At 48.2% G+C, this 26,857-nt stretch overlaps 1 protein-coding gene across 1 annotated transcript; it reads left to right on the top strand.

Moving 5' to 3' along the window:
* Positions 1–12,311: 12,311 nt before the first annotated feature.
* On the top strand, positions 12,312–26,669 carry YWHAB (tyrosine 3-monooxygenase/tryptophan 5-monooxygenase activation protein beta). The gene is made up of 6 exons (XM_087749770.1): positions 12,312–12,458; positions 20,325–20,625; positions 21,620–21,743; positions 22,777–22,940; positions 24,208–24,303; positions 24,777–26,669. Exons 2-6 carry the CDS (start codon positions 20,332–20,334, stop codon positions 24,831–24,833), a joined length of 735 nt encoding a protein of 244 aa, XP_087605896.1. The 5' UTR covers positions 12,312–12,458; positions 20,325–20,331; the 3' UTR covers positions 24,834–26,669.
* Positions 26,670–26,857: the final 188 nt, after the last annotated feature.

The raw sequence follows: 26,857 nt of genomic DNA, 5'->3' as shown, positions 1-26,857 counted from the left end.
CGCGGCTTCTCTCAGCCTCCCAGGCGACGGGAGTGCTCCAGGAGGATGATGAGGCTGGGCCTGCTATGTTCTCACTCAGTTCCCAAGAGGCTTCCTCAGCCTGGTGCTTGCAGACTCGGCTGGCTCATGGCTTCCCTGTGCTCGGGGCTGCTTGGATATTATTATCCCAAGGGCTGAGCCCCAGGACAGGCAGAGCAGATGGCTTGCCGACAGCAAGAAAATTGGGAGAGAGAAGGGAGAGGGTGGGGGAGAGCAAAATCTGTGACACTCTTAGTGTTCACCCATAACTGTTTCCTCTTAAAATGGCAAATTCCTCTTGCTCCGGGGGAGTGGTACTGGGCAGTAAAGAAGGCAATAGACCTTATGTGGGAGACCGGCCCCGTAGGAAACAAACACCAGTTCCAAGTTTTATTTCTTCCCCATGTTGTGGGTGGGAGGCAGACGTGGTCCTGCGGGCATCGCATGGGGCAGCCGGGGGGCCGCGGGCCACAGAAGGTGAGCCAGGTCGGCGGAGGAGTCAGCGTCCGACAGAGCCCTCGCCAGCAGGAGGGCCGCGCTCCGAACCCGCTGGAGCTAAGCGAGGTGCGAGGGGTCGCACGTGCTCGCGCTCCGCCAGACCAAGGCAGCATGGAGTTAATCGTGTTCCTGTGAGCCGGAGCGCAGCCCTGGCTGCCTCCTCTCTTTGTGGAGGTTTCTTCAAACCTTTGGCAGTGAGAAAGGCACGGAAGATGAAGCCATTTTGTCCCATGGAGATAGCGGCTATGTGAACGCTGGGTGCTGGGCAGACTGAGCAGCCCTTGGCTTCAACGTGGGAGATGCTCGGGGCCCGGCACTTGCAGGATGCCGCGCAGTTCGCCCTGCCACGTTTCACAGACCGCGCTCGGTCCCCCTGCATGGGGCGGCATTCGTTACCGGCCTCCTCGTGGAGCTAATTTGCAGCCTTGCTTTGCAGAACAGCTCCGCGTTCGGGCTGTGCTTGGGGAGGGCTGGCGGCAGATGGTGTGCGTGCGATGGCGAGGCAGTGCCACGTCACAGGCTCTCCGAGACATTTGGCCGGGCTTCCTGACAGCCGCGTCTCACCGCCCAGGAGTTCGGCTTTCTGGCAGAGCCAGCTCTCCACTTCTGAGGAGCGCTCCTCTCCCTGTCACTGGGCAGAGCCGGCATCAAATGCTTTATCTTTGCTTCCTCGCAGGCGAGGGGCTCGTTGGTCGGTGGGGCTGCCTTCTGCCCAGCACCAGAGGAACCTGCCACCATGGCAAAAGCCACGCAACCGAAGAGGGAGCTGTGGTCCCCCGCCAGTCTGGACCACCCCCGTCTGCTGCATCACACCCTAAACTGCACTGTGCGTTCCCTCTGGCGAGGAATAGCTTATTCCCATGGTTTTGGGTAAAACCCAGCACAAGCAAGCCATAACTGATGGGAGATATGACAAATAATGGTGATCATAGGAATGGTGGCGTCATAGCTTCTTCGGTGCTTCTTCTGGTTTCTTCCATTATTTAGGTATGCATGCAGAGAAGACCGCAGAGGTACGGCCACGTAAAGAAGAAGTGGGCATGCAAAGAAGCAGCAAAGGCAGGTGTTACAGAGGGTGGTAACGCCAGGCCTCTGCAGGCCGGACGAGCGGAACAGCCTGGGCAGCCTGAGCTCGCCTGCGCCAGGGAACCACGCTGCGCTTTGTCTCGCTACCTCCTGGTTGTAAGATCTGTGCAGCTGCAGTGTAAACTCGCCATTGCCAGGCTTTTGGAGTGCGGTTCCCAGGATATTGTCCTGATCTATGACAATTACTGGCTGCATTAACGCTACTAACCGCAGTGCTGTACGTGCCGCCGGGAGGCTCCTCGGCACCGTGAGGGGCTGTCACACCACGCATAGACGGAGGCTCGGCTGCCTTCCTGCCTACCACGGGGCTTCTCCGGGACTGAGGTGCACAATGACAGCTTTTTGGGGTGAACGTAGTTGGCTAGTGCTGCAACAGGAGCCTGTCCTTCTCCTCTCCCTGCCTGCTTTTAGGTGGCATTAGAGCACCCGGCTAAAAGCCTGTGCCTGGCAGGGCTGACTGCTGACGGCTCTTTCGCCAGCGCTGCCCGCACCCTGGGAAAAAGGCTTTATCCCTTCTGTCCCTCCGTCTGCAGCTTTGGCTGCAGGAACGAGCTCTCTGTGCATTAGGCTAAATGAGAGGAACATTTGGGGCGTGGGCCCATTTGCAGCATGGGCTCAGAGCAGCCAGAGGTGCAAAGGATGGGATTTGATTAAGTCCATTTCCCAGGCGGGACAGGGTAGGGTCCCCTGACAGTGATGTAGATTTGCCTCTATTCTTACTCAAAGGTCATTAAATTAAGATTTCATGAGACCCCACACTGTTATAAATGCTGCTGAGCTCCTTCCCTCACTGGGCAGTGATTTATCTCACAGGCTTGATAAAATGACTAAGCTAAAAAATGTCACCCAGTGTCACTGAGTTGTAAGTAAGGGAGAAGGAACGGGAGAAGGACATGATGAATTTTCCTACCAGGGGAAGCATTAATAGATGGTTTCTTCCTGATGTTCTCATTAGTCCCCTCTCATTCATCCTCAGGACCTGCCGAGCAGAAATGACACCACCCCTCCTGCGCCAGAACGGAGAGCAGATGCTCCCGTGCAACCTTCTGCCTCCCACACCCCTTTAGACGCCCATTTCTGCCTCCCCCTGCTTCGAGCTGACGGATTCCAGGGGAAGGAAGCAAGGGGCCAGAGTACTTCCACAACCTCACACTGCCACATCCAGCCTGGTCTCCTGAAGACTTTCGCACCTTCTGGCAGGAATGATTTGGAGGAGGCAAGCTGGGACACGACCCGTTCTCCCTCCGCATCCAGCAGTGCAGTGGGTAGCTTACAAAAAAGGATGTCCTGGGTTAATTTGCCTTCCTTTCTGTCTGTGAGGAGGTTGCCGACTTCTTTACTTTCTTTGAATCTAATCAAGAATATGTTTTTTTTTCTTGAATCCTTGCTCCCAGGAATGAATGCCAAAAAAATAGCTTTGTTGCTTAGTTGTGCCTGATCATGAATCACATTAAATTGCTTCTGTTCCCTTATTGGACATGTTGGCTGGGTCCTGGTATCTGCTATTGAATTACCACTCTGACAGAGAAGAAATAGCAACTGAGCGGCAAGTGAGTCCAGACGATCCAGGAAAGAGGCAGACCCGGGTATGTCACAGGACCACAGCCGCCTTGGTCCCCTAATAATCAGAAAAAACACGGTGTTGATGTTTAGGAGTGTACTTAGAGCAGGAAGCGGAGCCGCGGGATTTTGAGGCTCCTCTTGAGTTTCCCCAGCCAGATCCTCTTTTCCACCCAGGTATCTCGCCACAGTGGGTGAAGAGGACTATCTGCAATTTTGCAGGGTTTCTGAGCACCCAAAATCCCAACCACGTGTTAGGGGTACGTTGAGAGCAATCCCAAGGTATGTGCACAGCCCGTCCGGCAGATCCCCCAGAGGAAGGACCTGGCACGCTGTGCATGTCTAGCAAAGCCGTCTTGCTTGGGTTGTATCAGATGTACCGTGCAACGGCACAGCCCATGTGCAGGAAAAAATGGAGAAGAGAAATATGGGGGCCCTGACACAATACTCCAGCACAGCAGAAGGCTTCATACAAGCAGAGATACGGTCTCAAGGCATTGATCATCATAAAGATTGTTCAGAGGAGAAGAGCTGGCGAAGAATGGGAGGGTACAGGAGGTTAAACGTGGGCTGAGGGAGGCCTTGGGGGTACTGCGGCGGTGGAAAGGCGTTTGTTTCTAAAACGCTTTTGTGTGGCAGGACCACGAGCCGTGCCTGAGCCATTTTCTGCTTCTTTCCTCTTAGTGAGCTGTTCACGGCTTTCTCCTGGGCTGCATGCAGAACCACGAAACTTTCTGAACGTTGTGGCAAAGCAATTAAAGGAAGGGAAAACCAGTGGGCACAAACCAGTGTGCGCGGGTATAGAAACCTGCATCATTGCAGCTTGCTGAGCAAAGCCACTAAACCACACATGGGGAAGAGGGAAAGAAAAGCAACCTGACGTTGCACCTTTATCCAACCCACCACGTGCAGACCACATGGTTACACTAGCTTGACGAGAGCAGAAACACTTCTTTCTTCTGCTCTTCCACATTGTTGCTCTGAGAAACTTAAAAATGCTGAAATGTTGGCTTTGCCGTCTCACTTTGCTTTCCCGTTGTGGTAGTAGTCTTGCTGTACCCCTCTTGAAGGTCATAATAAATGAAGCAAGACCAGCATTGGGGTGTAGAAGGCCTTCTCAGGTCCATCCGTCCAGATTCCGTATTTCCTCACACCGTCACAGCTACCATACCGCTAAGACTACAAGGCCTAAAGAAGGGCCTATGTGCGCAAAAGCTCATCCCGGTTTTCCCGCTGGATGGGTTAGTCTGCTGAAAGACATTCTCTCTCCTGCCCGGCCGAGTTTGCCTTCCCTCTCTCTCTGCAGCTGATGGTTGCGGGTCTGAGCGCAGCTCTGGGACATCTAGTGGCTGGTAGCGCCGGACTGACGGCAATTTTGCAATGCTTCCTGCAAGAAATCTGGCAGAAAACCGATTTAAAACAAAAAGACACACTCTGTCTCAGTTCCTGGAGCTACAACTACAGATGACTTCATTCCTTGATACACGTATGTTTGCAAAATGTTTAGGTATGTGTTTATGATGGTTTTGTTATCCCTTTCCATCTCAAACTCGCCCAGCTCGGGGAGCCATCTTCTGCTATTTTCATTTCATCGTTCCTTTACCACAGTTGCTTCTTTATTAAGGGCGCTTTGTGTTCCAAGGCAGCTGGCATTAACATAGATAATTAAATAACATTTTGGCAATCCAAGGGTAAATGCATTAACATGTTCCCATATGCTGTCCTGGCCTTTGGCTGATCTGTGAGTATTCGATAAATGAATCAGGCCTGAAATAAAGATATTTTGCAGAACCAGGCAGATCGTTACTCTGACTAGGGAAGTCTCAGTTGGGATTTTCAAGAAAGCCTCAGGCTGTTATGGGTCCCAATCCTTATTCCTGCAGGATTCGCCTTAGGCAAGAACCTAAAGGAGTCAAAAAAGAAGCAACGCTCCTGGTGTGTTTTCCTGAACCTGGAAAGTCTCAGACCAGCTGTAGCATCTTGGCCAGAGATCTGGTGACAGTCGGTGGCTTTCTGGGAATCTGAGCAAAAATTCAGCGACGTCTTCTCTTCAGCCTTCAATGCAGCACGAGCGTGGCCTGTTCCTTTTCTTCCCTGATGATACCCATTAACCCCGGGCAGAGGAAAGAGCAGATCTCAACCAAGGGGAATGCCGGGCTACCAGGAGAAACGGTACAGCGCTGAAAGGAGCTGCGTAACTGTGGCGAACTTCTGATTTCGTGTTTGTGTCTGCACTGCTCGGACCTGCGGCAGAGCTGAAAGTCCAGCAGCTGACCCAGAGCAGACCTGCCTGCTCCCACCCGTACCGAAGCCTTTGGGCAGCCAGCTGGGTATCATCTCCTGCAGCGCATCCAGGCCCGCAACACCAAACTAACAGCATGTTAACCTCCTGGGTGTCCTCTGTTCTCCAGAGTGCGCTCTCTGATGGGGTCTAATTTTTTTCATCTATACAAACGCTAAGAAGAGGATCAGTTTTCCCCGAACCTCACCTAGGAACCCTGCCGAGGAAGCTCAGGTGGCCCATGATCGGCCCCACTCACTTTTTTCTTGCTCTCGTCCTGGCAAGCGGGACTAACCCTACCGTTGGGAGAACGGTGCTCAGGATGATAATGGATGGCTCATTAAAAGGCGAGTGTCAAAGATGACTCATTTGGAGAGTTTCTCCTGGAGTCAAAGGTCAGATTAAATTGTTTCTTAAAAAGCACAAGTGAATCTGCAAAAAGCTGACTTGCACGGAAGACGAACCTCAGGCCCCCTCCACTGCCCACCGCTGCTCGCACCGAGAGGTCGCCACGAAGAACCTGTTTGGTCCCGGTGTTCTTCACTTGTGCCTGGGATAAAAACAGTCTGTGCTTGGAAGTCAGACCCTGCTTTCCAAAGGCTTGCCACTAGACAGGACTCAAAGCTAAAGCGAATCTTGGTTCTGGATTCTCTTTCATGTTTTGTCAGATCAGACGGTCTTACAGTTCGGCAGAGAGATGACATTTTTGTTTTGTAAATACCCACCGACAGGACTTGAGATTTCCCTGCAAGGCTTTGCCGCTTCATGAAAAAGTAGATCAAATCTAGTAACATATTGAATTTGGTTACTGAAATTTCAGGAAGATCGGTGTGATGAAATGTCCTTAGTTTGCCCTTGGGAGAAATGGTACCTTCATTCTAACAAAACGGCTTTCATATGGAAATAGCAGGTGGCAGGAGTAAAAACAGGCTTTCCTTTTCAGAGAAACAGATGGAGCGATTCCAAGAAAAGTGCAATAGCAGAGCTAAGTTGGAATTGTTCGCAGTTTTATTCTGCAAAAATATTCTACTTTCGCCATGATGGAAGTGAGGGAAGGTGTCACCCCATGCCCTCTGTGTTTCTCAGTCCAATCAGTACACCTCAGATACAAAAGTCTGCGGTAAGGGCCAGAGTTTAAACATAAATTAGGAAGAAATCTAGTTCGGTTTGTTTGGGAAAGCTCTCGAAAGCCCATCCCAGAGCTGCACGCAGAACTTCTGGGGAGAAAAAGCAATTAAGAGCACTGAATATACGAAATAATCCTTAGTGCTAGTGTCAGACAAAACTGAACTCGCAGCTCTCGGTGCTGTGATTTATTAATCCTTTTATCAGACCTGTGCCATCCTCTGAATTATTTTCCAGCTCTGACTGCTGGTAGGCATTTCCTCGGAAGCTGTGGACTGTTAAACTATTAATGGTCTAGTGGTAGGGGCTTATTAAGAAAAAGACACCTTGAACCACAAACCAGAACAAAAAACAGCTGGAATAAATCTCCAGCTGGAGATGGGCTGCTCCGGAGCTCTCACCCTGACTTCCCCGAGGAAAGGGACCGTTTTGAGTCATTCGCCTGGGGAGGTGGAGGACCGGTCATCTCCTCTGCTGCAACTGATTCATCGCACACCGGAATTTGAGATTTGGGACAGAAATGGAAGGAGGGAAACTCTTGTCTATTTAGGAGCAGATGAAACTCCACCCTATGCTGTAAATTCTTTTTTGAAAGTCAGGGTTTGCAGAGGATGAAGGCTAAATATTCCATGCATTTATGCTAATGATAAAGACACTCGTCAGAGCTCTAGGCAGCTTGTATAGTTCTTTAAGCGTCCAATTTTCAGGCCTTCAGATAGTTCCTATTTAAAAGGAGCAAAGCAAACACCAAAAACCCGGGGTCAGCTTTGAAGCATGGCCTGAAGCAGATACATATGGCTGTGCGAGAAGCCGCCTTTCCCCAGAGGCATTCGCAGAAGACGTCACACCAGGCTCCCCTGCGCTCCGTACCAAAGAAGGAGCTCCACCACTCCCAGTATTAGGGAGAGGTTTCTCCCAGCTTTCCCATACGGGGCCCAGACTTGTCTAAGCTGATCTTCTCAAACCCCGAAGGGATCCATCCTCCTGCCAAATGGCGGTTTCTCCTTTGGCTGCATCTCCCCCTGAAGAAGTCCAGCTGACCTGCACCCGCTGAGGAGTGAAATATTATCAAAATTTTAACAGACCTAACTCCGAGTACGACATGGAGGCATATTTCTTCCATAGCTACTTTTCTAGCAGCAATCACGCTTCAAAGGCACCTGGAAGAAAGCTGGCTGTGAGGAAGCTGGAGCTCGGCGAGCGCCAGGCAGCCAAGCCTTGGAACGGAGACTGGCTTGGAAGATCTGCACAGCAGACTGGTATTAAATACCAAGAGAGAAAAAGAATGAGAAATCAGGAAATGAAATAGTGTTGGTATTTCCTAAAGATCAGAGTTTCCGATAAAATGAACGCTTGCCATGCCATTTCAAAATATCGAGACATTTGCCTTTCTTTAGGGCATGTCAGAAACAGCTAATACATAAAGAGCGGGGCTTGGGCCGTTACCTCTTCAAACCTCTCTTAACGTGCTGCTTTGAAACTGGATTTCCTTCAGGTGGTGGAGTTGGCCCCTTTGAAGGGCTTGCTGTGTGTCCCTTGGCTTGAAGGTTTTTTAGGCATTACCTGGCACCAGATGTACACGACAGCTCTACAGGTCTCCACGGCTACAGAATTTACAGCAATATATTCTGTCCCATTTCTGCTTGGTTTTTGCACTGCCACTCTTTACGAGCCGAACATAAATTACCGGAGTTTAATTCACGACCCAGAGTTCAGCGCATTTCCCCAGAAATAGCGTTCTCTGTTTGGGACACTACTGCCAAAATCGCATTCCTGGAGCTGAATTCCTATCCCATCCAAGACATGCGTTCTACCCCTATTTCCCGTCCTACTATTTTATACTATTTAGGTCATTTATATTTTCGTGCTCTCACAGTTACTGCTTATATGGTGCTTTGTTGCTTCCTAATTATCCTCTTGACTGTGGGCTCTGAAGTCACCTTCAGACCTTTAAACACCTTCAAATTAAAACGGCCGTTTGACTTCAGTCCGCATTGCGTTAACAGACAAGCTGTACTAAACCACTTGCATTCCTTGGGCAGAAGGAAGACCGGAGAGGTGCCCAAACAACGGACGACTTCGTCTAGCATCTCGCTGGCAGGCACCATAAGGAAAACCTGCTGCTCTTTGCTTTAAATGTTGCTTTAATTAAAGTTAATAACAATGCTAATATTAATTCTGTCCTATGCAAGGTGTTTATCCCTGAGCCCAGTTCGGTTGTAAATTTAATTCTAACTAACCTAATGCTAGTTTTAACTTCAGCACGGCTGCTTGTAACGTCACACGCCGTTCACGTACAGAGAAAATACAAGACAGGCATGAAATGTAAAAATTCTCCGTTTGGGGCTTTTTTAATTTCCTATTGCAGAAATATTAATGAAAAAATTACTGATTGCTTTCCTTTTTTGCGTTCCGTGTTGCTTCCTTACAAGCCTCTTTCCTGTCTCCACCATGTGCAGTTCAAAGCAGCACAACCAGCGCTGCCAAATGCTGAAATTCGTAATATCTGCCCAGGCTGCTGCCGGGCGCCCAGCCGTCAGTGCCACGCCGCAGCCGTGGTAGCTGCCATCAGCCACGACACCCGTTCCGTTTGGGATCCATCGCCTGATACATTATTTAGTGATCCGGGAGACCCAGCTCTAGAACAACCGAAACATCCAGGCTGTCGACTCTCGTACATAGAGCAGAAGACAGAGAAAATGAGTAACAGAAGGACCAAAAAATAAAATACACTTAGTAGGTAACAATTACATTTTGTGAGTGTTTTTCCTGCAGCATGAAAGTGTAAACCCTTTCTACTCAGAGGAAGACTGCTGCGTAGCCAGGGAGACATAAATTGCAGTGATAGTGATCACGCAGTGCCATCAACCGTTTGCTTCTGGTATCCACATCATCCGAGACCTTTTGCTGTCAACAGAAATGACCGAAAAAAATTACAGGAATGGAGAAACTCATCAGGGTTTTACTTCTGAATGGAAGGTTATCAATTTAAATACAACATTTTGCTCCACGTCTCAGGTTCACTTTTCTTGTGCAAGAAGCCGGGCACCTGAGGCAGGTACCTCGCTGTTGAGAGCAGCAGCTGGAGCCGCTCAAGCGCTTGTGCCATCTGCTGGGAACGACTGAAGTGTCGCTGCTTGCACAGGCAGCAGACCCAGCCCGCCCTGGTCGCCAACAGGCCATCTTTGCCAATGAGGCTGGTCCGCTTCTTTTAACTGTCACTAGTGCTAAGTAAACTTCATGCTAGAGAAGCATTTTGAAGGCTGAGCTCCTCTTCCTGTGGCAGTAGCAGTTGCACGAGACAGGAGCATGCTGTCCTTGCACACCTCAGCTGTCTGCAGAGGGGCTGCTTCTGACGGAGAAGCCCGTTACGTAGCCAGGGAAGGGCGCGGGTCTCACGGTGCTTGTAATGAACCACTCCTCTAACGAGGGGACTCCATCCCAGCCACGGGCCATCTCCTTTCTCAGAGCAGAAGCCTGTGATTTCCTTCCTTGCGGTTTTACTCGACGCCTGCCCGCAGCTCATGGTGAGCGTGTCAACAAGCGTGCTGTCAGCGCAGCCGTTCCGCCCTCCGCAGAGCACCAACAGGGCTAACGCTGGCCAGCCACTAAAGCCAAATACCGCTTGTGCTTCTTCACAGTTAGTTACCTGAAATGCATCTCTTTGGGAAAACGCAGAGCAGTGCGTTTCCTACCGGAGAGCCAGGCAGGCTCGTCTCTGTGTTGAGCTTGTTTATTCATGGCTGGAGCCTGTCCCTGAGATAAAGGCCATTCTTCCACAAAGTCCTGGATCTCCTGTCGCCGATCCTTTGAGCCGCGTCAAGCCGATCTGCACTTCCTCCTCTGAACGGTGACTCTTTGAAAGGCTTGCGGCTGCTGCAACATGTTCCAGAGCTGAGGGCTGGTGTTAGTTCCAGCCTTCACCCTTCTGCACCTGGAGAAGCTGCAGGATGCATTGCTTCTCTCTTCCACCGAACCAGGCACACAAGGACTAGGAAGACCCCAGGGTAAGAAGAGCTCGCGGAGGAACGAGCTGTATAATTAACACGGTTGTCTCTCAGCGGCCTCTGACCCAAGAGGAGCCCAGCCGCAGGAGCAGCAGCGTGCTCTGCAAAAGCAGAGGGTGGTGGTTTCACGTCTGTGACTGCACGGTGCTGAATTGCTCCTCCTGGATAGCGCGATGCAGAATGCACAGTCCAAAAATACCAGCGAAGAAGGATTGCGCGCACTCCGGAGGCGACGATGGGAATTTGACCGAGGCAGACTGGAGGAGCAACATGAAGGGGGCTGGGTGCACCTCGCTGGGAGTGGGAGGCGTGAGCTGCGACGACGCGGGCAGGGCAGCGACGAGCTAGAGCAGGCAGCGAGGTGAGCAGGTGGAGGGGGATACAGCAGGCGACTGAACGAACAGGCGGCGACAGGAGACTTCTACAAACCAAGTTTTGTATGAATAGAATTGAAGTAATTCTGCTGTGAATCGGCGCTCCCAAGGCCTCGGCAAGAACACTGGGAATGGCCCAGATGGAAACCTGGAAACCAGGGCCTATGGAGAAGATGGGGGAAAAAACAAAGTTTAGCTTAGAAAAGAAAAGAACAAGAGGGAGAGATGACAGTAACTGATCTAGCTGAATCAGTGTTTGCAGCTTCAGACAACTCAGGAGTGCCAAGTAATTTTTCTCCTGACTTTCCAAAGCAATTAACCTTTGGATGGAGCCTAAGCAGGAAACTAATGAAGTCCTTCCATCACCGAAAAGGAATCCGACAGCGACGCTGACAGGACCAGGACTGTATCTGGAAGGGTAAGAGAAAACTGGGCTCCAGGACGCTGCGACCAACCGGCCCCAGTATCGCTCTGGCAGGCGGCGCTGCTGTGAACTTGAGACGTGGGAGCGGGGGGGTTGCGCCTTCAGTCACTTCGTATCCAAAAGGATTTACATGCATTATAAAATGGAACTCTTTTCCTTGGATTCCTTCTGGGAGAGCAAGCTAGACTTTTCCTCATGCCCCAAAAATGCTCGCTCTCTCTGTTTCTCTAGTAAATATCATTTATTACAGTTGCATAAAACTTATTTAGCCAGTAAGGGAAACGGTAAAAACATGCAATTTAAATTGTAGGGAGGAGCCACTACTAAAACAGTGCTTAGAGGTGACCTTGCAATGCACAGCGTTTGTGAACTTTCACTGATATGACGGCGTGCGGAGCCGTCTGTGCTCTGCGGAGACGTCCCGGATCGTGAGGCCCAGCCAGAGAACAGTAGTGAGAAATGGCAAAAAAAACCCAAAAATGCTGTCTTGGTGTTGCTCGAAAAGTCGCCGCGCTCCCCAGCCGGAGCAGCCCTCTCCCCGAGGGACCCCGCTGCGGTCGGCACCGCCCGGGGACGGCCCTCGGTGCCTCTGACACCCGCTCCAACGAGACAAAGGGCTGGCAGCCCGCGGGGTGCCGCGGTGTGACGGGACGGGCAGGCCCTGCCTCCTCTGCAGCCCGGCCTCGCTTCATGCGGCGGGCGGGGTTGGAGGGGCCGCCTCGCCTGAGGAGAGGCGCCCTCCCTCCGGCCCTGGGCGAGGGACCGGGGCCGGGGCCGGGGCTGCGGGGCTGAGGGGGATGGCGGCCGCGCGCGCCTGGGTGGCAACGCGCCTAGCGGCTGGCGGCACACGCGCGCGCCCCGCCCCGCCCCGTCGCTATAGCAACCGCGAGCCGGCTGGCGGCTGGCGGCCCAATGGGGAGGCGGGAGGGGCGGTGCCCGCCCCCGGCGCCGGAAGGGGCGGGCCGGCGGGCGCCGGAAGCGGGGCCGCAGCGCCGCAGGGTGTGTGTGCGTGCGCCGAGCGGCCGCCGCGCTCCCACTCGCCTCGCCCGCCGGGATCCAGGCCGCGGTGCCGCCGCCCCCTCCAGGTGAGGGTCCCGGGCCCCTCCCCGCCGCCCCGCCCGGCGCCTGGGTTCCCCCCCCCGCCGCCTCCTCTTCCCTCGCCGCTGGGGCTGGGCCCGCGCCGGGCCGCTGCGGCCCCGCCGGCGCCCGCGGGAGCGTGCGGGGGAGCCCTCCCCGGCCGGCCCCCCCCCCCCCCCCCCGACGGCCCGGTCCGCTCCTCCCCTCCACCGCCGGCTGGGGCCGGCGCAGCCCCGCGGCGGGGAGGGGCGTCGGAGGCCGCAGCGGGCCGCGGGGGCTGCCCCCGGGAGGGTCCCAGGGCGGGGGGCGGCGGGTCCTGCCCCTCTCCTCCCCGCCCCGAGTAACGGTGTGGCCCTCCCTCGGCCGCCGCTGCCGAGCCCGGGCGGGCGGCGCCGCCTCCTCCCCGGGCGCCCGGCCCTGCCCCGCCCTGAGTGAGTCACTGGCTCCCCGGAGGGCGAGGCCGGCCGCGCACACCTGTACCGGGCGGTCGGCGGCGGCGAAGGGCTCCCCTGCCCGGCGGAGGGAGGCGAGCGGGCCCCTCCCCGCCGCGGTCGGTGTCGGTCCCAGCCCTCCTCTTCCCCAAGGCTCCTGCGTTCACCGCCCCAAACCGGGAGAGGGGCTTGGGGCATCCCCGCGGCTCCGTCAAACCGGGAGCGCTGTGCCCGGCCGAACTGCTGGGCCCTTTCAGCCCCAGAGGGGAGGTGCCGCCTCTGTGCCGGTTTGTGTGAGCCTGCTCACGCAGGGCCAGGGGCGATGACGGAAACGTCGTGAGCGCTTTAGAAGGAAACAAATTATTTTATTGTTATTTTCAAATTTTTAATTATTTATGTCCATCTGGAAATAGAGATGAGATTAGGGAGGGCTCCAGAGGGAAAGAAGGTTGCTTCAAGCCAGCCCCAGTCCACAAAAAAGGCTGGGCAGTAACCCAAAACCAGCCACCATAGGTTTTATTTGAGGTATGTATAATCAGATATTAATTGGGATGATCAAATGTCAGTGGCATACGGTTGCTGCGTTAGCATACGGGAGCAAAAGTGCGTCTAATGCAAAGATCACAATATAAATCGTCTGCTTTCAGCTAAATTCCTTGTTAATAGTTAAAATAACTTTTCTGGTGGTAGGAAAACAAATTGCACATCAGGCAGCGCCATAAAAGCTAAATTCCTACGTACAAATATCAGAGGGTTTGAGAGCATTTGTAAGGTTTTGTAACTTCAGAGGCTGTAGGAATATTTGTGTCCTTACACGTTCGCTGCTGCAGGACACCTCAGTCAGAAATTTTCATGCTTCTGTATGAAAAGAAAAGCTCGCCTTTTTTTTTAAATAATAATGAGACATAAACTGGTCTGGAAAAGAAAACAAGAATGCTAGTGCCTGTTTCACTCTTCGTGTTAAAGGACTGCAAAAATATAGCCTGTATAATATTTTGTTTATTAAATTGGTACTGATAAAGTGATAGACTCGTTGCACAGATGGGCCTAGTGCAGTTTTCTCAACCTCATTATGTCAGTACCGCATGTTCTGATCTCTGCTATTTTGATGTTGAGTCTTTTTTTTTTTTTTTTTCCTAAGCAGGCCTTTGCCAGTATGCAGCTTTTTGTGCTGCAAGTGAATAAACTCAGATGAGGAGGAGTTAAGTAAATAACAATTTGAATAACGAGGTAAAAAGCTAGTACTCTAATCCGTCTGGTATCCCAGTACATCCCAGTAAGAGCAGGCATTATAGCAGCGTGTCTTTTATGTGGCCACACTTTTTGCCCCACCCTGTAATACAAATACTCTCAGTTTATTATTAACAAAAGCGATTTACCTGTGATATGAATACATTCGTTTGGCATGAACTTTATGCCTGGGGGAAGATTTTTTGGGATAACTCACTCTTTCCACCTGGACTCTAGCCAAAACCAATTCTGCTAGTTGGAACAAAAAGGTGTTACCGTGTAAGTATGTTGTACTTTGGAACCGCGCGCTTGTCTCCGCCTGCAGCTGTCCTGTGCGAAGCGCCATAGGTATGCAGCAGCGTGGTGCTGCCCTCCCTCGTTTAAATGACCTCCAGAACCAGGCTACTGCCGTTAATTTTAAGTTGTCCATGCGATATCAGTATCCCTACGCACTATTGGTACTTGCCATAGAAATGTCATAATTGTCTACGGGGATTGAAAACCATTGAATGTCGTTTTATTCAAAAATTATATTGGTCACTTTTAGGAAGCAGTAAGTAACGATGGCAGAAGATGGCCAGAGCGGGTTTAGGCATGGCTTTATAGAATGTTAATTTTATCTGAACATTTGCATAAAGATTCGAGCTGAAGGCCAGGGCGTGCAGTTAATCAGTAGATGCAGAGGAGGCTGAAGTTATGTGCTGCACAAGGTCGGCAAGAATATCACAACTATGAAGTCATTTTCCTTTTTCCCTTATTAGGTTTGCAGTATGTTTTACTGAACTTCTTGTTACAGCCAGGCTTCGGTGGGAGATTTCACTGCTCAGATCGTACCAGACACGTTCATTTTCTAATCGATTCTTTAGCAATACAGGGTGGCCTTTGAGGGAACCAAAATAGAGAAACACAACTAATAAAGTCAAATGCCTAATACTACGATAAAGCAAGGAAGGTTACTTGCACTCCATTTAAAGAGAGATGATTCTTTTCCTATAAAGAATATCTATTGGGAGCAATGTCCACTTGACAGCGAATGCCATCAACATCATGCAGCTACCTCTGTCAGCATGTGTGTGCCCAAATTATGGAGAAGGATTTTCCATTTGTTTTCGAAAATGGTATCTCCAAAGCTCTTACTCTCTGTAATCGTAGAACTGTAATTTGAAATACCACTGACCTCATGTGAATGTTTAATTTCGGAATGAATTGCCCATCCGGAAGTCAAATAAGGTATGTTCACGTATCGGTGGAGGATTGAACTGCAAATTCTGTACCAGTCTGCTGCTTTTCCTGTTATAACTGGAATGGACTTGCGAAGTTTGTGACTGAGAAGTATGGTTGCATCCCATTTCACCAAAGCTAGTTTTACGTTTGTGTCTCACAATGAAACGTGCAGGTCTGTTAACCTGCATCGCTGCGTGACTCATTAGGGACCAGGATGTCGAACCAGTAATGACGCTGCTTTCTCACTAATTTTTTTACAAAGTGGAAGTGTTTGTCTGATAGATTCTGATGCTTGCTGTAAAGGGAAAAAGAGTACACGCAAATCAATGACTTAATTAGCGTCAGAAGAACAGTTCATCGAGAGCAGCAGACTTCAGGCCAACACAGGCTTATTAGTATTGTCTTGTCAGTTCAATACGTTATATAAGCCAGACTTTTTTCAGTGTCAGTTTTCATTTGATTTCTGCAGACTTTAAACGCAGTTACCTCTGATCTGTTCTGGCTTTGTCCTAAACAGCTCATCGAGATTGGAAACCATAAAGGCTACGAAGCAGACGTAGTAACTGCTGAGCAGTAAGATGTAGTTCTCAGGCTCCTGCAGTCTTCTGAAGAACGTTATCTGTGCGTGTTACTCCTCAGCTGTTGCTGAGATGAAAACCTCCAGTTCCGTCTGTCCATCCACTCTTGAAGGATCTGTGGGTGTGCTGACTTCAGGTGCTGTCCCCAGGGTGGTCACACCATCCCCTTCTTGCTGCATCTTCCACTAAAAGCAGCAAGGCAGTTACAAAACACTGTTTTTCAGGTTTTCGTTCTCTACCTTTGATGCTTTGTGCTGTGTTTCAGAGTCTTGTCTGCACGGGCGTAAAGCTTTTCTGGGGGTGGGAAGTAAGCACTTGTAACTTTTAGTACCTGTATACATGCTCTTCTGCATTTGTAAGCGAGATTGAAAGAACTTTGGCTGTATGGGAGATTGAGAAAAAATAATAATAAAAAATCATATTTTAGGGTGATTCAAATTTCCGGCAGCTGGTACTATTGGCTGCAGCTGCTGGCTAGTGGTTGGCATTCCTTACTGTAAATACTGTCCAGCCACTTCATTTTGGAGGCCTACTGAGCTGTGGTTTGACAGATTCTTAAGACGACGGTCTCTTAAGAATTTGAAATGTATTAACGTGTCTGATACAAGAATCTTCTGCTTAGAACAGGCAAATTTCTGGTCTCCTCCGTGGCTGTGATCTGCACGTCTCCGCTCCTTTTTCCATCTTCCCCCTTTCCCCCTTGCCGCCATGGCCTGCCTTCGGTGGTACTAGAATAGATCGTTCTGTTGGCCTCCTGTTCACCACCTTTGAGTGTTTTGCTCCTAGCTGCAGGTAGCCTTTGTCAGACGGCTTCTGTTTGTGGCCTCGGAGTATTTTTAGCTGTAGGCTTTGCTTGTTTCAGCCTGTGGCACACTGATCCATTGTTAGAGCGTGGCTTTCAGCTCCTCTATGGGAGGGACTGGTTCGAACTGATAGTTGCTTCTTTGCCTTTTCAAACATCACTCCTTTCCTTGTATCTTTTTTCCTTCTGGCAAACACTTCCCTCTTTTGGAGCTCAAGCCAGCATAGCTCTGCAAAGCTCTCTCCAAGCTTCTAACAAGGTAAGCGGTGGAGATTCAAATAAGGATTTTAAGTGTTCCTTTATGCAGCACCCTGTGAACGAAATAATGGTAGGCTTGCTGTCGATTGCAGATATTTGGGTGTGGGAAATGATTTTCTTCCTGCGTTTAAGTTCTGTTAAATCCATGTTACTGAATAATACTTTGTGTTTCATAGCAAACCTTCTAACAGTACAGATAGTAAGATGAATTAACCGAACAACTCGAGCCCTTGTATACTGAATTTTTATGTCAAAGCTAAGCCAGTGAAGTTCTGAGGAACTCCATCTTCAGTAGTCAGTTTGAGTTACATTTAAGGTGTGCATGAATTAGTTACATTACTGAGGAAAGTTGTTTGATGAGAAACGACATTCTACTGCTTTGTGCTGGTACTTCACTGGTATAATTGATATGTTAACGTGGTTTCTGGATCTCTTTTATCCACTAGGTCTTTACGCCCTTGCAGTTCCCTCTGTGATTTCCTTCATGTGTCCTTATATGAACCCATTGACTGCCGTGAACTGACTTGCATCTAAAGATAAATATGTCAGTGAGCTTGATAAAACAAACTCCGCGCCATCTCTAAACTAAACTCTATATTGTTTGTAAACGGGATTCTGCACGGATGACTTGTCTACAAATTAGACCACTATTGGCAAAGTGCAGATCAAAGATAAAACTGGCCTTTCGATGGCAAAATGTAAACTCTGTTGGAGCTACTTGCCTCTGGACTTCAACAAGCAGCCTTTTCCTGCATAATAATCACATTCCATAAGAAGAAGAAGAGGAGAAGATAAGACAATTGCAATAGAAATGCTTCTAGAAGCTGTCCAGGCTGTGAGGAAACTAGAACTGCTCTGAAATGGTTTTGTTTAAACGTCCTGTTATTTAAAGTTGGCTCTCGTAACTTGAAAAACATGCTTCAGGTGTACTTTGTTCGTGTTCAGGTTTTAATGAGTGGGTAGAGAAACGCCACTCACAAATTATTTCCTGCGTTAAGCACATAGTCTAAATTTAGTGCTGAGTTAAGGGAATGGTTTACGAGGTTTGATAGACTCAACGGTGAGAAGTGGGACGGGTTCTCTCAATGGTAAAGGGTCTGATGAGTTCCTTAGGCTTGTTGTGCGTTGGTACTCTGATACGCTTCAGAGTAGGGAGAAAAAATGCACGTCACAAGTTTCACGTCTCCCTTTCCATCCTCAGGAGCCATCCTTTTGGTAAGTCTGTAGAAGCCAACGATAATATAGCATATCCCTGTGGTAAAGGCCTCTTGGGGAAGACGGAGCCAAATTAATCATGCCTTACAAGAACTTGTCACACCGCTACCCACAGTCAGTCTGTCTTGTTGAGGGCTTCGATCTGAAGTCTGAGTGTCGCCTTTTAATAGGTGCCAGAATCCACTCATTTAAACGCAGTATTTGAAAGAGAACTGAACTGCAGCCCAGCTTTGCTTACAAGTCTGCAAGAGGTCTCTTTCCAGGAGGCTGGTCCTAGCATTACGTGTCCTTACGGAGTGCCTTACGGGGATGGATGCATTAGGCTCGATCTACAACAGATCAAACGCGAGCAGGAGTGAGTGTGACTTGCCAGTATAGAGCGGGTAGGGCGTTTGGTTGCTGGATTTACTTCAAGAGCTTTCATGTGAAATAACAGTGTTTGACCTGATATCTTGGGTGATTTCTTTTTTTTTTTATGGCTAAAATGCAATAACTTCAGCTGGAGGGATTGAATATGCTCATCTCAAAATAATTTTGTAGGTAGGACTCCTGTCTTTGGCAGTAAGAAACTCTGAAACTGGGAATTTGGGTCAGCATCCCAGTGTCCTGGTTGAGGACTTAGCGTAGGGGCCTGGTTTCCCCGCATAGCAGTGTGGCAGGTGATACTTGGATTGAAATACAAACTGAGCAGCGTGTGCGAGACGTTCTCCATCAGGAGCCCGTCAGACCGGGATCTTCAAAGGAGAGAGCCGGCAAAAAGGCTACAGCAATCACATCCAGCCTCTTGGTCCTTTCTAATAGGGCTGTAGGCACTTGTCTAATGAACAGAAGCCTATGAAAGACAGTTGTAAACTTATCGTTCTTCTTTGCTTTTTATTGTTCTTTTGGAAGTTGTTCTTAGGCTGTTCAGTCTCAGCCTGATAACTTCTCATCTGGAGAGTGAGAGTCCTGATGGGGATTGAGGGAGTAGGAGAGGAACGTTATTGCTCAGTACTGACAGGAATAGCAGTTCTGGGTCTGTCCGAAAGTGAACCTACGCGCCTGGAGAAATTTTACAGATGAATTTGGGGCCTCTGGGAGTTTGTGAGGTATTGAGGTCCACTTACTTTGATAAAGGCAAAAAACCCACTTGTTTAAGTTTTCCTGTGAACCTGGCCCTAGGTGGCTGAGTATAAGGTTGGTAGCTCAATGGCTGAGTTAACTATATGTTGGCATCGTCTTGTAGAAGTAAGCAACACTCAGGCTGCCTCACTGACACATTCCTTACTAATTTCATTTTTCATTGCTTACGCTCTTCAGGGGCCTTGTGGTCATGCGAGGCGTTTTTCTTGGCTTCAGTTGCCAAACTGCATTATCAGAAATGATAAACAAGTTGTTTCCATATAAGCAATTGGTTTTGCAGTAGCGACCATCCCGTGGGCCGTGTCCCATTCGGTTTTGTGAATGTCAGTGTTGTTTGAAAGGTCTTGAAAACCTGAGACAGCCACCCTAGCTGTGTAGAATTGTCCATTATATGTACGTTGATGAAGGTGTAAAACCCCATTTTCTGGCAGAACAGTATAAATGTACTTTCCGTAGTTGCGAACAACTACAGCTTTACCGGGTATGGTCTATTTAAACCCATGGAAACATCTCCTGTAGTGTGCAAAAAATCTTCAGTGTCAGGAGGAGCTGTCCAGTGCTTCAATGTTCCTAAGTAGTTGCTGTTGTATAATACTGGGGGGAAAACAAACAAACAAAAAAACCCCAGAACATCCAAAACTGGTGGTTTCTGGGTCAGAACATGCCGTGTCTCCCAGGCTGAGCTGTGGCCAGTATAGACGAGGGGAGAGATTTACATAGGGAACATATGGATGTGCTGTGCTTAATGCCAATATGAATTTTGCTGCGTTTTGAAGAATAACGCTTACATATGTTCAGGATTGTGATCAGTCATTTGCACATAGAAATTATATGTATTTGGCAAAAGGTCGTATAAATTTTTAAAAAGAAACCCTTCATATTACTTTATTAGAGTTGATAGATTTCCCACTTATTAGCGACTGCGAGTTCTGCTTCAGCCTTCAGCATCAGCTTCCACAGTGCAGACAATCAAGAGACGTTTTTCTCTATTTTTTTATTCCCCACCAATTACAGGAGAGCCATGGATAAAAGTGAGTTGGTACAGAAAGCCAAACTGGCTGAACAGGCTGAGCGTTACGATGACATGGCTGCTGCTATGAAGGCTGTCACTGAGCAAGGACATGAACTGTCCAACGAAGAAAGGAATCTACTCTCAGTTGCCTACAAGAACGTGGTTGGTGCCCGTCGCTCGTCCTGGCGTGTAATTTCCAGCATTGAACAGAAAACAGAGAGGAACGAGAAGAAACAGCAGATGGGAAGAGAATATCGTGAGAAAATTGAGGCTGAATTGCAGGATATCTGCAATGATGTGCTGGTAATAATCCAACAGCAAAAATAACAGTAGTTAGTGCTGCAGCATCCTTCAGTGAGGCTTACGGAATCTTAGCAGGGCTGTAGACGCTGCAGCACCTTAGCGAGGAAAGAGTTTTGCATAGCCACATGCTTAAGTCCAGTTCTAGCGCCTAAGTCACCTAGTTTGTTTCTTAGGGAATTTGTTGGATTCTTGTCATAAAATAGTATTTCTTTTAAAAATAGAAAAAAGCAAACAAGGCGATGTTGAAGACCCCTAGCCAGCAGCTGTGAAAACAAATTTAGATCTGGGGCACTGGCATGAGTCCTGCTGAAAAGCCTACCGTTGAAATTCTTTTGTTAGTGAATGCTGATGTCCTGCAGCTTTAGTACTTTTTTTGGATGGAGAAGGTGTGTACGTCTTCCCCCAAACCAGTTTTGCTATTTCTTTCGCTTAGACAAGAGGGATGCTTTTTATTGCTAAAGATCCGTCAGGAGCAGTCGCTGTCAGCACTGTCGGTCTTCGCATCTCTTTCCGAATGTGCACGCGCTGACTGTGCCACTAGTCAGCTTCTCAGCTGGAGCTGCAGATAGAATCAGTTTGTTGTGGATAATTTCACTACTCTGTGTAGAACTTAAGTTTCTGGCAGCAAAAGTGACCAGACTCGTGCTAACGTCAAGCTGCTGCTTTTCCTTAGCTTGGTTGTGGGCATAGGTTCGCCTCAGTGTATTTCAAGGAAAATCTTTGCGGCCTTAAGCCCTGCTAGCCACTAGGTTCTGCAGGAGTGAACTGTGGATGGCTCAACACAGCAAGGTTGCTGCTTTCCAGGGATTAGGACACAAGTAGTTTCTCTTTTTTTCTGAGTTTAGCCAACAGTAGGCAAAGTGATTAACGCATGATTGTACTTAAGTCATTGTTAATGTTTTAACAGTTCCGTGCTTAGCATTGCAAGGAAGGCTCTGTTTCAGGCATTGTTTTTATTACTTGGGGAAAAAAAATGTGATGTTTCCTTTCTCAGGAACTCCTGGATAAATACCTTATTGTCAATGCCACGCAGCCAGAAAGCAAGGTCTTCTATTTGAAAATGAAAGGCGATTACTACAGATACCTCTCCGAGGTGGCATCTGGGGACAATAAGCAAAGTAAGTAGAGAGAAAGGCTCTCATTCTGCTGGGGGCTGAGCAGAATAAATACTTGTGATCTTTTCCCCTAACACAAAGTATTTATTTCTTTTTGCTACTGCTCTGTAGTATTGAAGACGGGTGCAGTGCAAGTCGCTTTTAGAGAAAGACTTCACTGAAATTAAAAGAAGTGGTTGATAGACGTTCATCAAACCAGTCAAATTCTGCTTGCAGCCCTCGACCTCAGTGTCTGATTTTCAAGCGTATTTGGCCGCGTAAAACCCTTTTCCTGGAGAATGTGTTTTTTCTCGTGGAAAATGCTTTGTTCCTATCTCTTGTTTAAATGATGAATTTAGTTTGCAAGTCTTCACTGTTGGCAAGCTTTCTGCATGCAAATAATGGATATTAGGTTACTGGGTCCTAAGCCAATTAATCCTGAAATGGTAAAGCAATGCTGAACCGTGCCTGAATTCCCAGTGAGCGTCTGATGTAGTCTATGGCTTGCAATCGTAGTTTGACGCTATTCTGGAGCTTATTGTTACCCATGAGCCAGGAAGGGACTGTTGTCTTTCCTCTGAAACCCCAAACCGAAATACAAAGTTCATGACCCACCTGCTGAATGTTTCCTTCAGTTTAAAGAGGTAGTTTAGATACCTCTTCTTCCCCATATGCTTTTTCTGGATTTATTATTCAGAGCTACTGCTTCTTCAGCTGGGCTGGAAGTGAGTGTTTAAGCACAGTGCACTTTGACTTAGGTAAAGCTTACCTGCATTCGTATTGGTTGGAATTTATTTTGAATAAATTTAATTGTAAGACTCTTAAAATGATCAATTTCACTTCCATAGCTAAAAGCTTTATCTGGATATTCCTGCCTTAATAGTTCAGCCAGTGGTAGCTAATGTTTTACGTCTAAAAACACTGAAAGAAGTGTCTGTGCGTATGTAATCGTATGAATTTCTGGTGGGGCGGTAGCCTAGACCAAGACTAGAATAGCTTCCCCTGTGAAGCACGGCCATGTAGAGTGCGTTAATGCGATCGTAATTGCTTCTTGCAGCAACGGTAGCAAACTCGCAGCAAGCTTACCAGGAGGCGTTTGAAATTAGCAAGAAAGAGATGCAGCCAACACACCCCATTCGACTCGGTTTGGCTCTAAATTTCTCTGTCTTCTACTATGAGATACTAAATTCTCCTGAAAAAGCCTGTAATCTGGCAAAGACGGTAAGCAAACTCTTCATATTACCAATTTTTGTGGAGGCTGAGGAGATAATTACATGGTTGCAATAGCACTTTGTAGATGATTATGCTTTTTCATGTCGAATTCCTTAAAAATGCTGTCATCTGCTGTCATCGTGGTGTATTTTCAGGTGAGTTAGCCTGACTAGCTTAGCTTTAAGCAAAGCGAATTTGCGAGTGGAGTCGATCCAGTGAAAGGGGAGACAAAGCGCCTCTTCCTATGTCCATGTAATTCTCTTAGAATGCGCTTGTGTCGAATTTGAAAACGCTTGGATTAATTTAGCGCTTCTAAAGTGAAATATTTACTTAAATTTGAACACTTAGCAAATACATGAAGTGTCATCTTTGTGACTGCGGTCGTAGCCCTAAATGCCCTCGTGTATCTGCGTGTGGGTGTGCTGCTCTCTCCAGAGACCAAGAAGAGCTCGTGCGATGGGCTGTGCTCTTCACTTCTGTCGTAGCTTTCTCTTTAAACCATGATCAGAGCCTTCTAAATGGAGCTTTTTGCGTCTCTGAAAGTTATCTGGTAGTAAGTTGAATTATACGGCATTAGGTGAATCTTTGCTTTCTTAACGTGCGCCTTAATAATGCTTTGTACCAAGTAATGTTTTGCTGTGCAGAGCTGCTGTTCCTGCTTTTTCAGTTACGGTGCTTACATCTGTTTGAAACCTGAATGAAGAAATAGCGCTTACTCGTGTGTCTCAGCTCTCAGACTTGCAGCTTGGGCTTTCATGTGCCGCGGATGGATAGGAAGAATGGCCGATGTCCTCTGCTGTTTTGAAAAGAAATGCAAAACCTTCCACTCCGCTGTCCAAAAACCCTCGTCTTCCATTTTCTTTCCTACTTATTCCCATGCAATACATACATCAATGTAATGGTACCTTTGTCTTTTACTGCCAATTTAGACCAGTGAAACCTTCATTTTTAATGAAAGTATTGCTTTTAAGTGTTCCTCTTAAACCTGACTTCAAGCTGTGCGAGTCATTCTTCAGTATGACAGAGCGCTTGCCTTCTCAGTACTTGGCATTGGCGTGGTAGTGAAGTTGTTCTGGGCTTTCATCTGGACCCCCCCGAAGGCTTCTGTTTTCCCACTGGTTGTCTAGTGATCTGGTGCTCACTTTGTTCTACACTGCTTCTCCTGGTGGAAAAGAAAAATATTGGAAGCTTTTGTCACAGAATTTGAATGGTAACGTGGCAAATCTGTGAGCTCTGTGTGAGCAGAGTGTGAAGGTGCTGTCTTGCATGTTTTTAGGCATTTGACGAAGCGATAGCGGAGCTGGACACGCTGAATGAAGAGTCGTACAAAGACAGCACCCTCATCATGCAGCTGCTTAGGGACAACCTCACTGTAAGTACCACGGGGCGAGCTGTGCGCTTGCGCTGCTGCTGCTTTAGGCCGCTGGACTCCACGCCTGCAGACTTGGGTGGTTCTGGGCCCGTGGCAGCCTTTGCTGAGGCATTAACTGCGTGTGTGAACTGCCCTGCTTTTGGTGACCAGACCAGTTAGACTTGCTTGTTTAAACCAGAAATCCCTTGTTAACCACTGGAACAAACTCAGCTTTTTTGTAACAGCAGGACCAGTTTGCCTGTTCTCAACAGCCCGCTTGTCGTTGCGTTGAGCTTGCAAGCTTTTGCTGGCTTTTTACTTGTAATCCTCTGCCGTGTTCTAGTTCGTTGTTCTTTAGCTTTACTGTTCAGTTCCGTATTGCTCTTAGCTGAGAAAATGGCGCAGCTCCTGCTAATTATGCCATCTTCCCTTTCCTGACAATTGTAATTAACTGCGTGCTTTCAGCACAAACATGTCCTTGTGTTTTCTTACAGCTATGGACGTCGGAAAACCAGGGAGACGAAGGGGATGCTGGGGAGGGAGAGAACTAATGGCCGTCACGCTTCACTATATGTTCAATGTCACCCTGTATCCTACACATATATCCCTTTGTGCGACAAGCAAAAAGAATAGTACATCGACTTTCACAACCTCAACGTAGCAAAAACCGTCTGTGGGGTAAAAACGGTTGGTTGGTGTTCTGTGTACTTAAAGCGGAGGTCGGTTATTATAATGGCATTCCGAACTTTCCTATTAGGAACATTTCCAGTTATGATTACCGTGTTTATATTTTTAACTGAACACTGTGATTATGGGTTTTGTGATTGCAATTGGCTTTACAAAACTCTTATCGGTAGAAAAGCGTAGACATCAATTATGTAAGTGCGGCGAGCTTAATTTGGCACCAAAATAGTCGAAGTACAATTCTGTTGTAAAGTTGTACAGAAAGTTATAGAGATTCTATTGTGACACTGGGGCACGGAAGGAGAAAAATCCGACGTATGGCATTCCAGTTAGCGACACTGCTAAGAATTAGTGTAACAGGCACACTCTGTAGGCATTTGTAACCGAGTCTGAGGCACCGCTTTCAGTCAAAAGCTCACTTTGTCAATCCTGTCTTTCTGGGGATGGGGTTTGTTTTGGGGAGGAGGGTAACGGGGGGGTTAGCAGCTTGATTTCCAAGTTCTTTACACTGGCAGATAACTGGGATTTGACTTCTAAAAGTGCTTTCATGCTCATAGGACATGCATGACTAAGCCCCTTCCCGCAGCAATAACGTACCTGATTATACCTTAGATATTCTTCAGTAGTGAGAATCCTTGGTTCACTACCACGGACTTGCAATAGGAGAAGGTTCAATTTTTTGAATGGCCTTATTAGTTTGGATGATACCATGAAGCGATCTGCCACTTTTGCATCACTTTACTCTTAGGTGAATCGAAATCTCCACGGTATTCCCATTTTGAATTTATCCTGAAAACTTCTGATGTAACCCACTGAGCCATCTTTGAGTTCGCCTTATAGAAGTTTTTCTCCCATCGGACTCTGTTCATCCTTGACCCTCTCACCGGTTTAAACTCCATTAAAGCAATTCCCGACTCCCACGTTCGCGCCATCCTTTCTGTGGTTGCGGGTGCTGTCGGGATGGTGGGCGAGACCTGAGTCTGCTCGAGGACAGGTTTCTTTCTTGCGTGTTTGGGAGCTGCCGGTGCTGTTGCAGTCTTCGGCTCCCATCCGCCATTTTCTTGGTAGTACCAGCATCTGGCTCAAATATTCAGGATTTCCCATTTATCCCACTGGAATGCAGACCCACACATTTGTAACGCTTGTAATATTTGAGCTCCAAACGTCCTCACCTAGTAATGTTTCAAACATGTCCCATGAAATAAAACCTAGTAAGAGTGGCGTGAATAATGCAGTGGAAGAGATGAGGAAGAGTCACCTCTCAGTCTCGCGGTATCATCCCCCCGCCTTCACATCCCACCTAGGTATAGCAGCCATCTGTTTGTCTGTCCATCTGTCTGCTGAAGAGAATTTCATGCACTGATTTTAAAACTCCCCTCTACTAGCTGAACAAATTGTGCAGTTAATACTTGGCGCTTGATAAACGCAGTAGTGAATGTGGAACCGAGCCTGTCTGTATATCTGGTAGCTCTTTTCGCTTTGTTTTTACTGACCAGTATTCTGCCTAAAGTTTGCTTCTGTGATGGTTATATTGCCTAGCACACGCGTGGTTGTGAGAATAGCATAGCAAAAAGAAATACCTGGTTATTGATGTACTAGATTCGTGTATGTCTTTTAAACAGTTCTAGTTTCACCTTACACAAAATAATCAGGAAAGTGTAAAAGAATTCAAAAGTGAAGAATAAAACAAAATTTTATCAGTTGTTTGCGTCTGTCGTCTCTGCCGTCCTCGTGGAACGAAACTTGTGGTAGTAAAATCACCACTTTGATTAAATGCACGGATCTTGGATTGGGCGAGTTGCTTCATGGTTTCCAGACGGTGTGGATACTTAATTACTCGTCATTTGGGGTGAATACGTAATTACCTTTGCGGAGAGACTCCCCCCGCCCC

Source organism: Nipponia nippon, unplaced genomic scaffold (genome assembly GCF_047370975.1).
Source record: "Nipponia nippon isolate SJK-2023a ecotype South Korea unplaced genomic scaffold, ASM4737097v1 scaffold_13, whole genome shotgun sequence".
Lineage (NCBI taxonomy): Eukaryota > Metazoa > Chordata > Aves > Pelecaniformes > Threskiornithidae > Nipponia > Nipponia nippon.
This window is presented reverse-complemented; position numbering and strand designations above follow the sequence as displayed.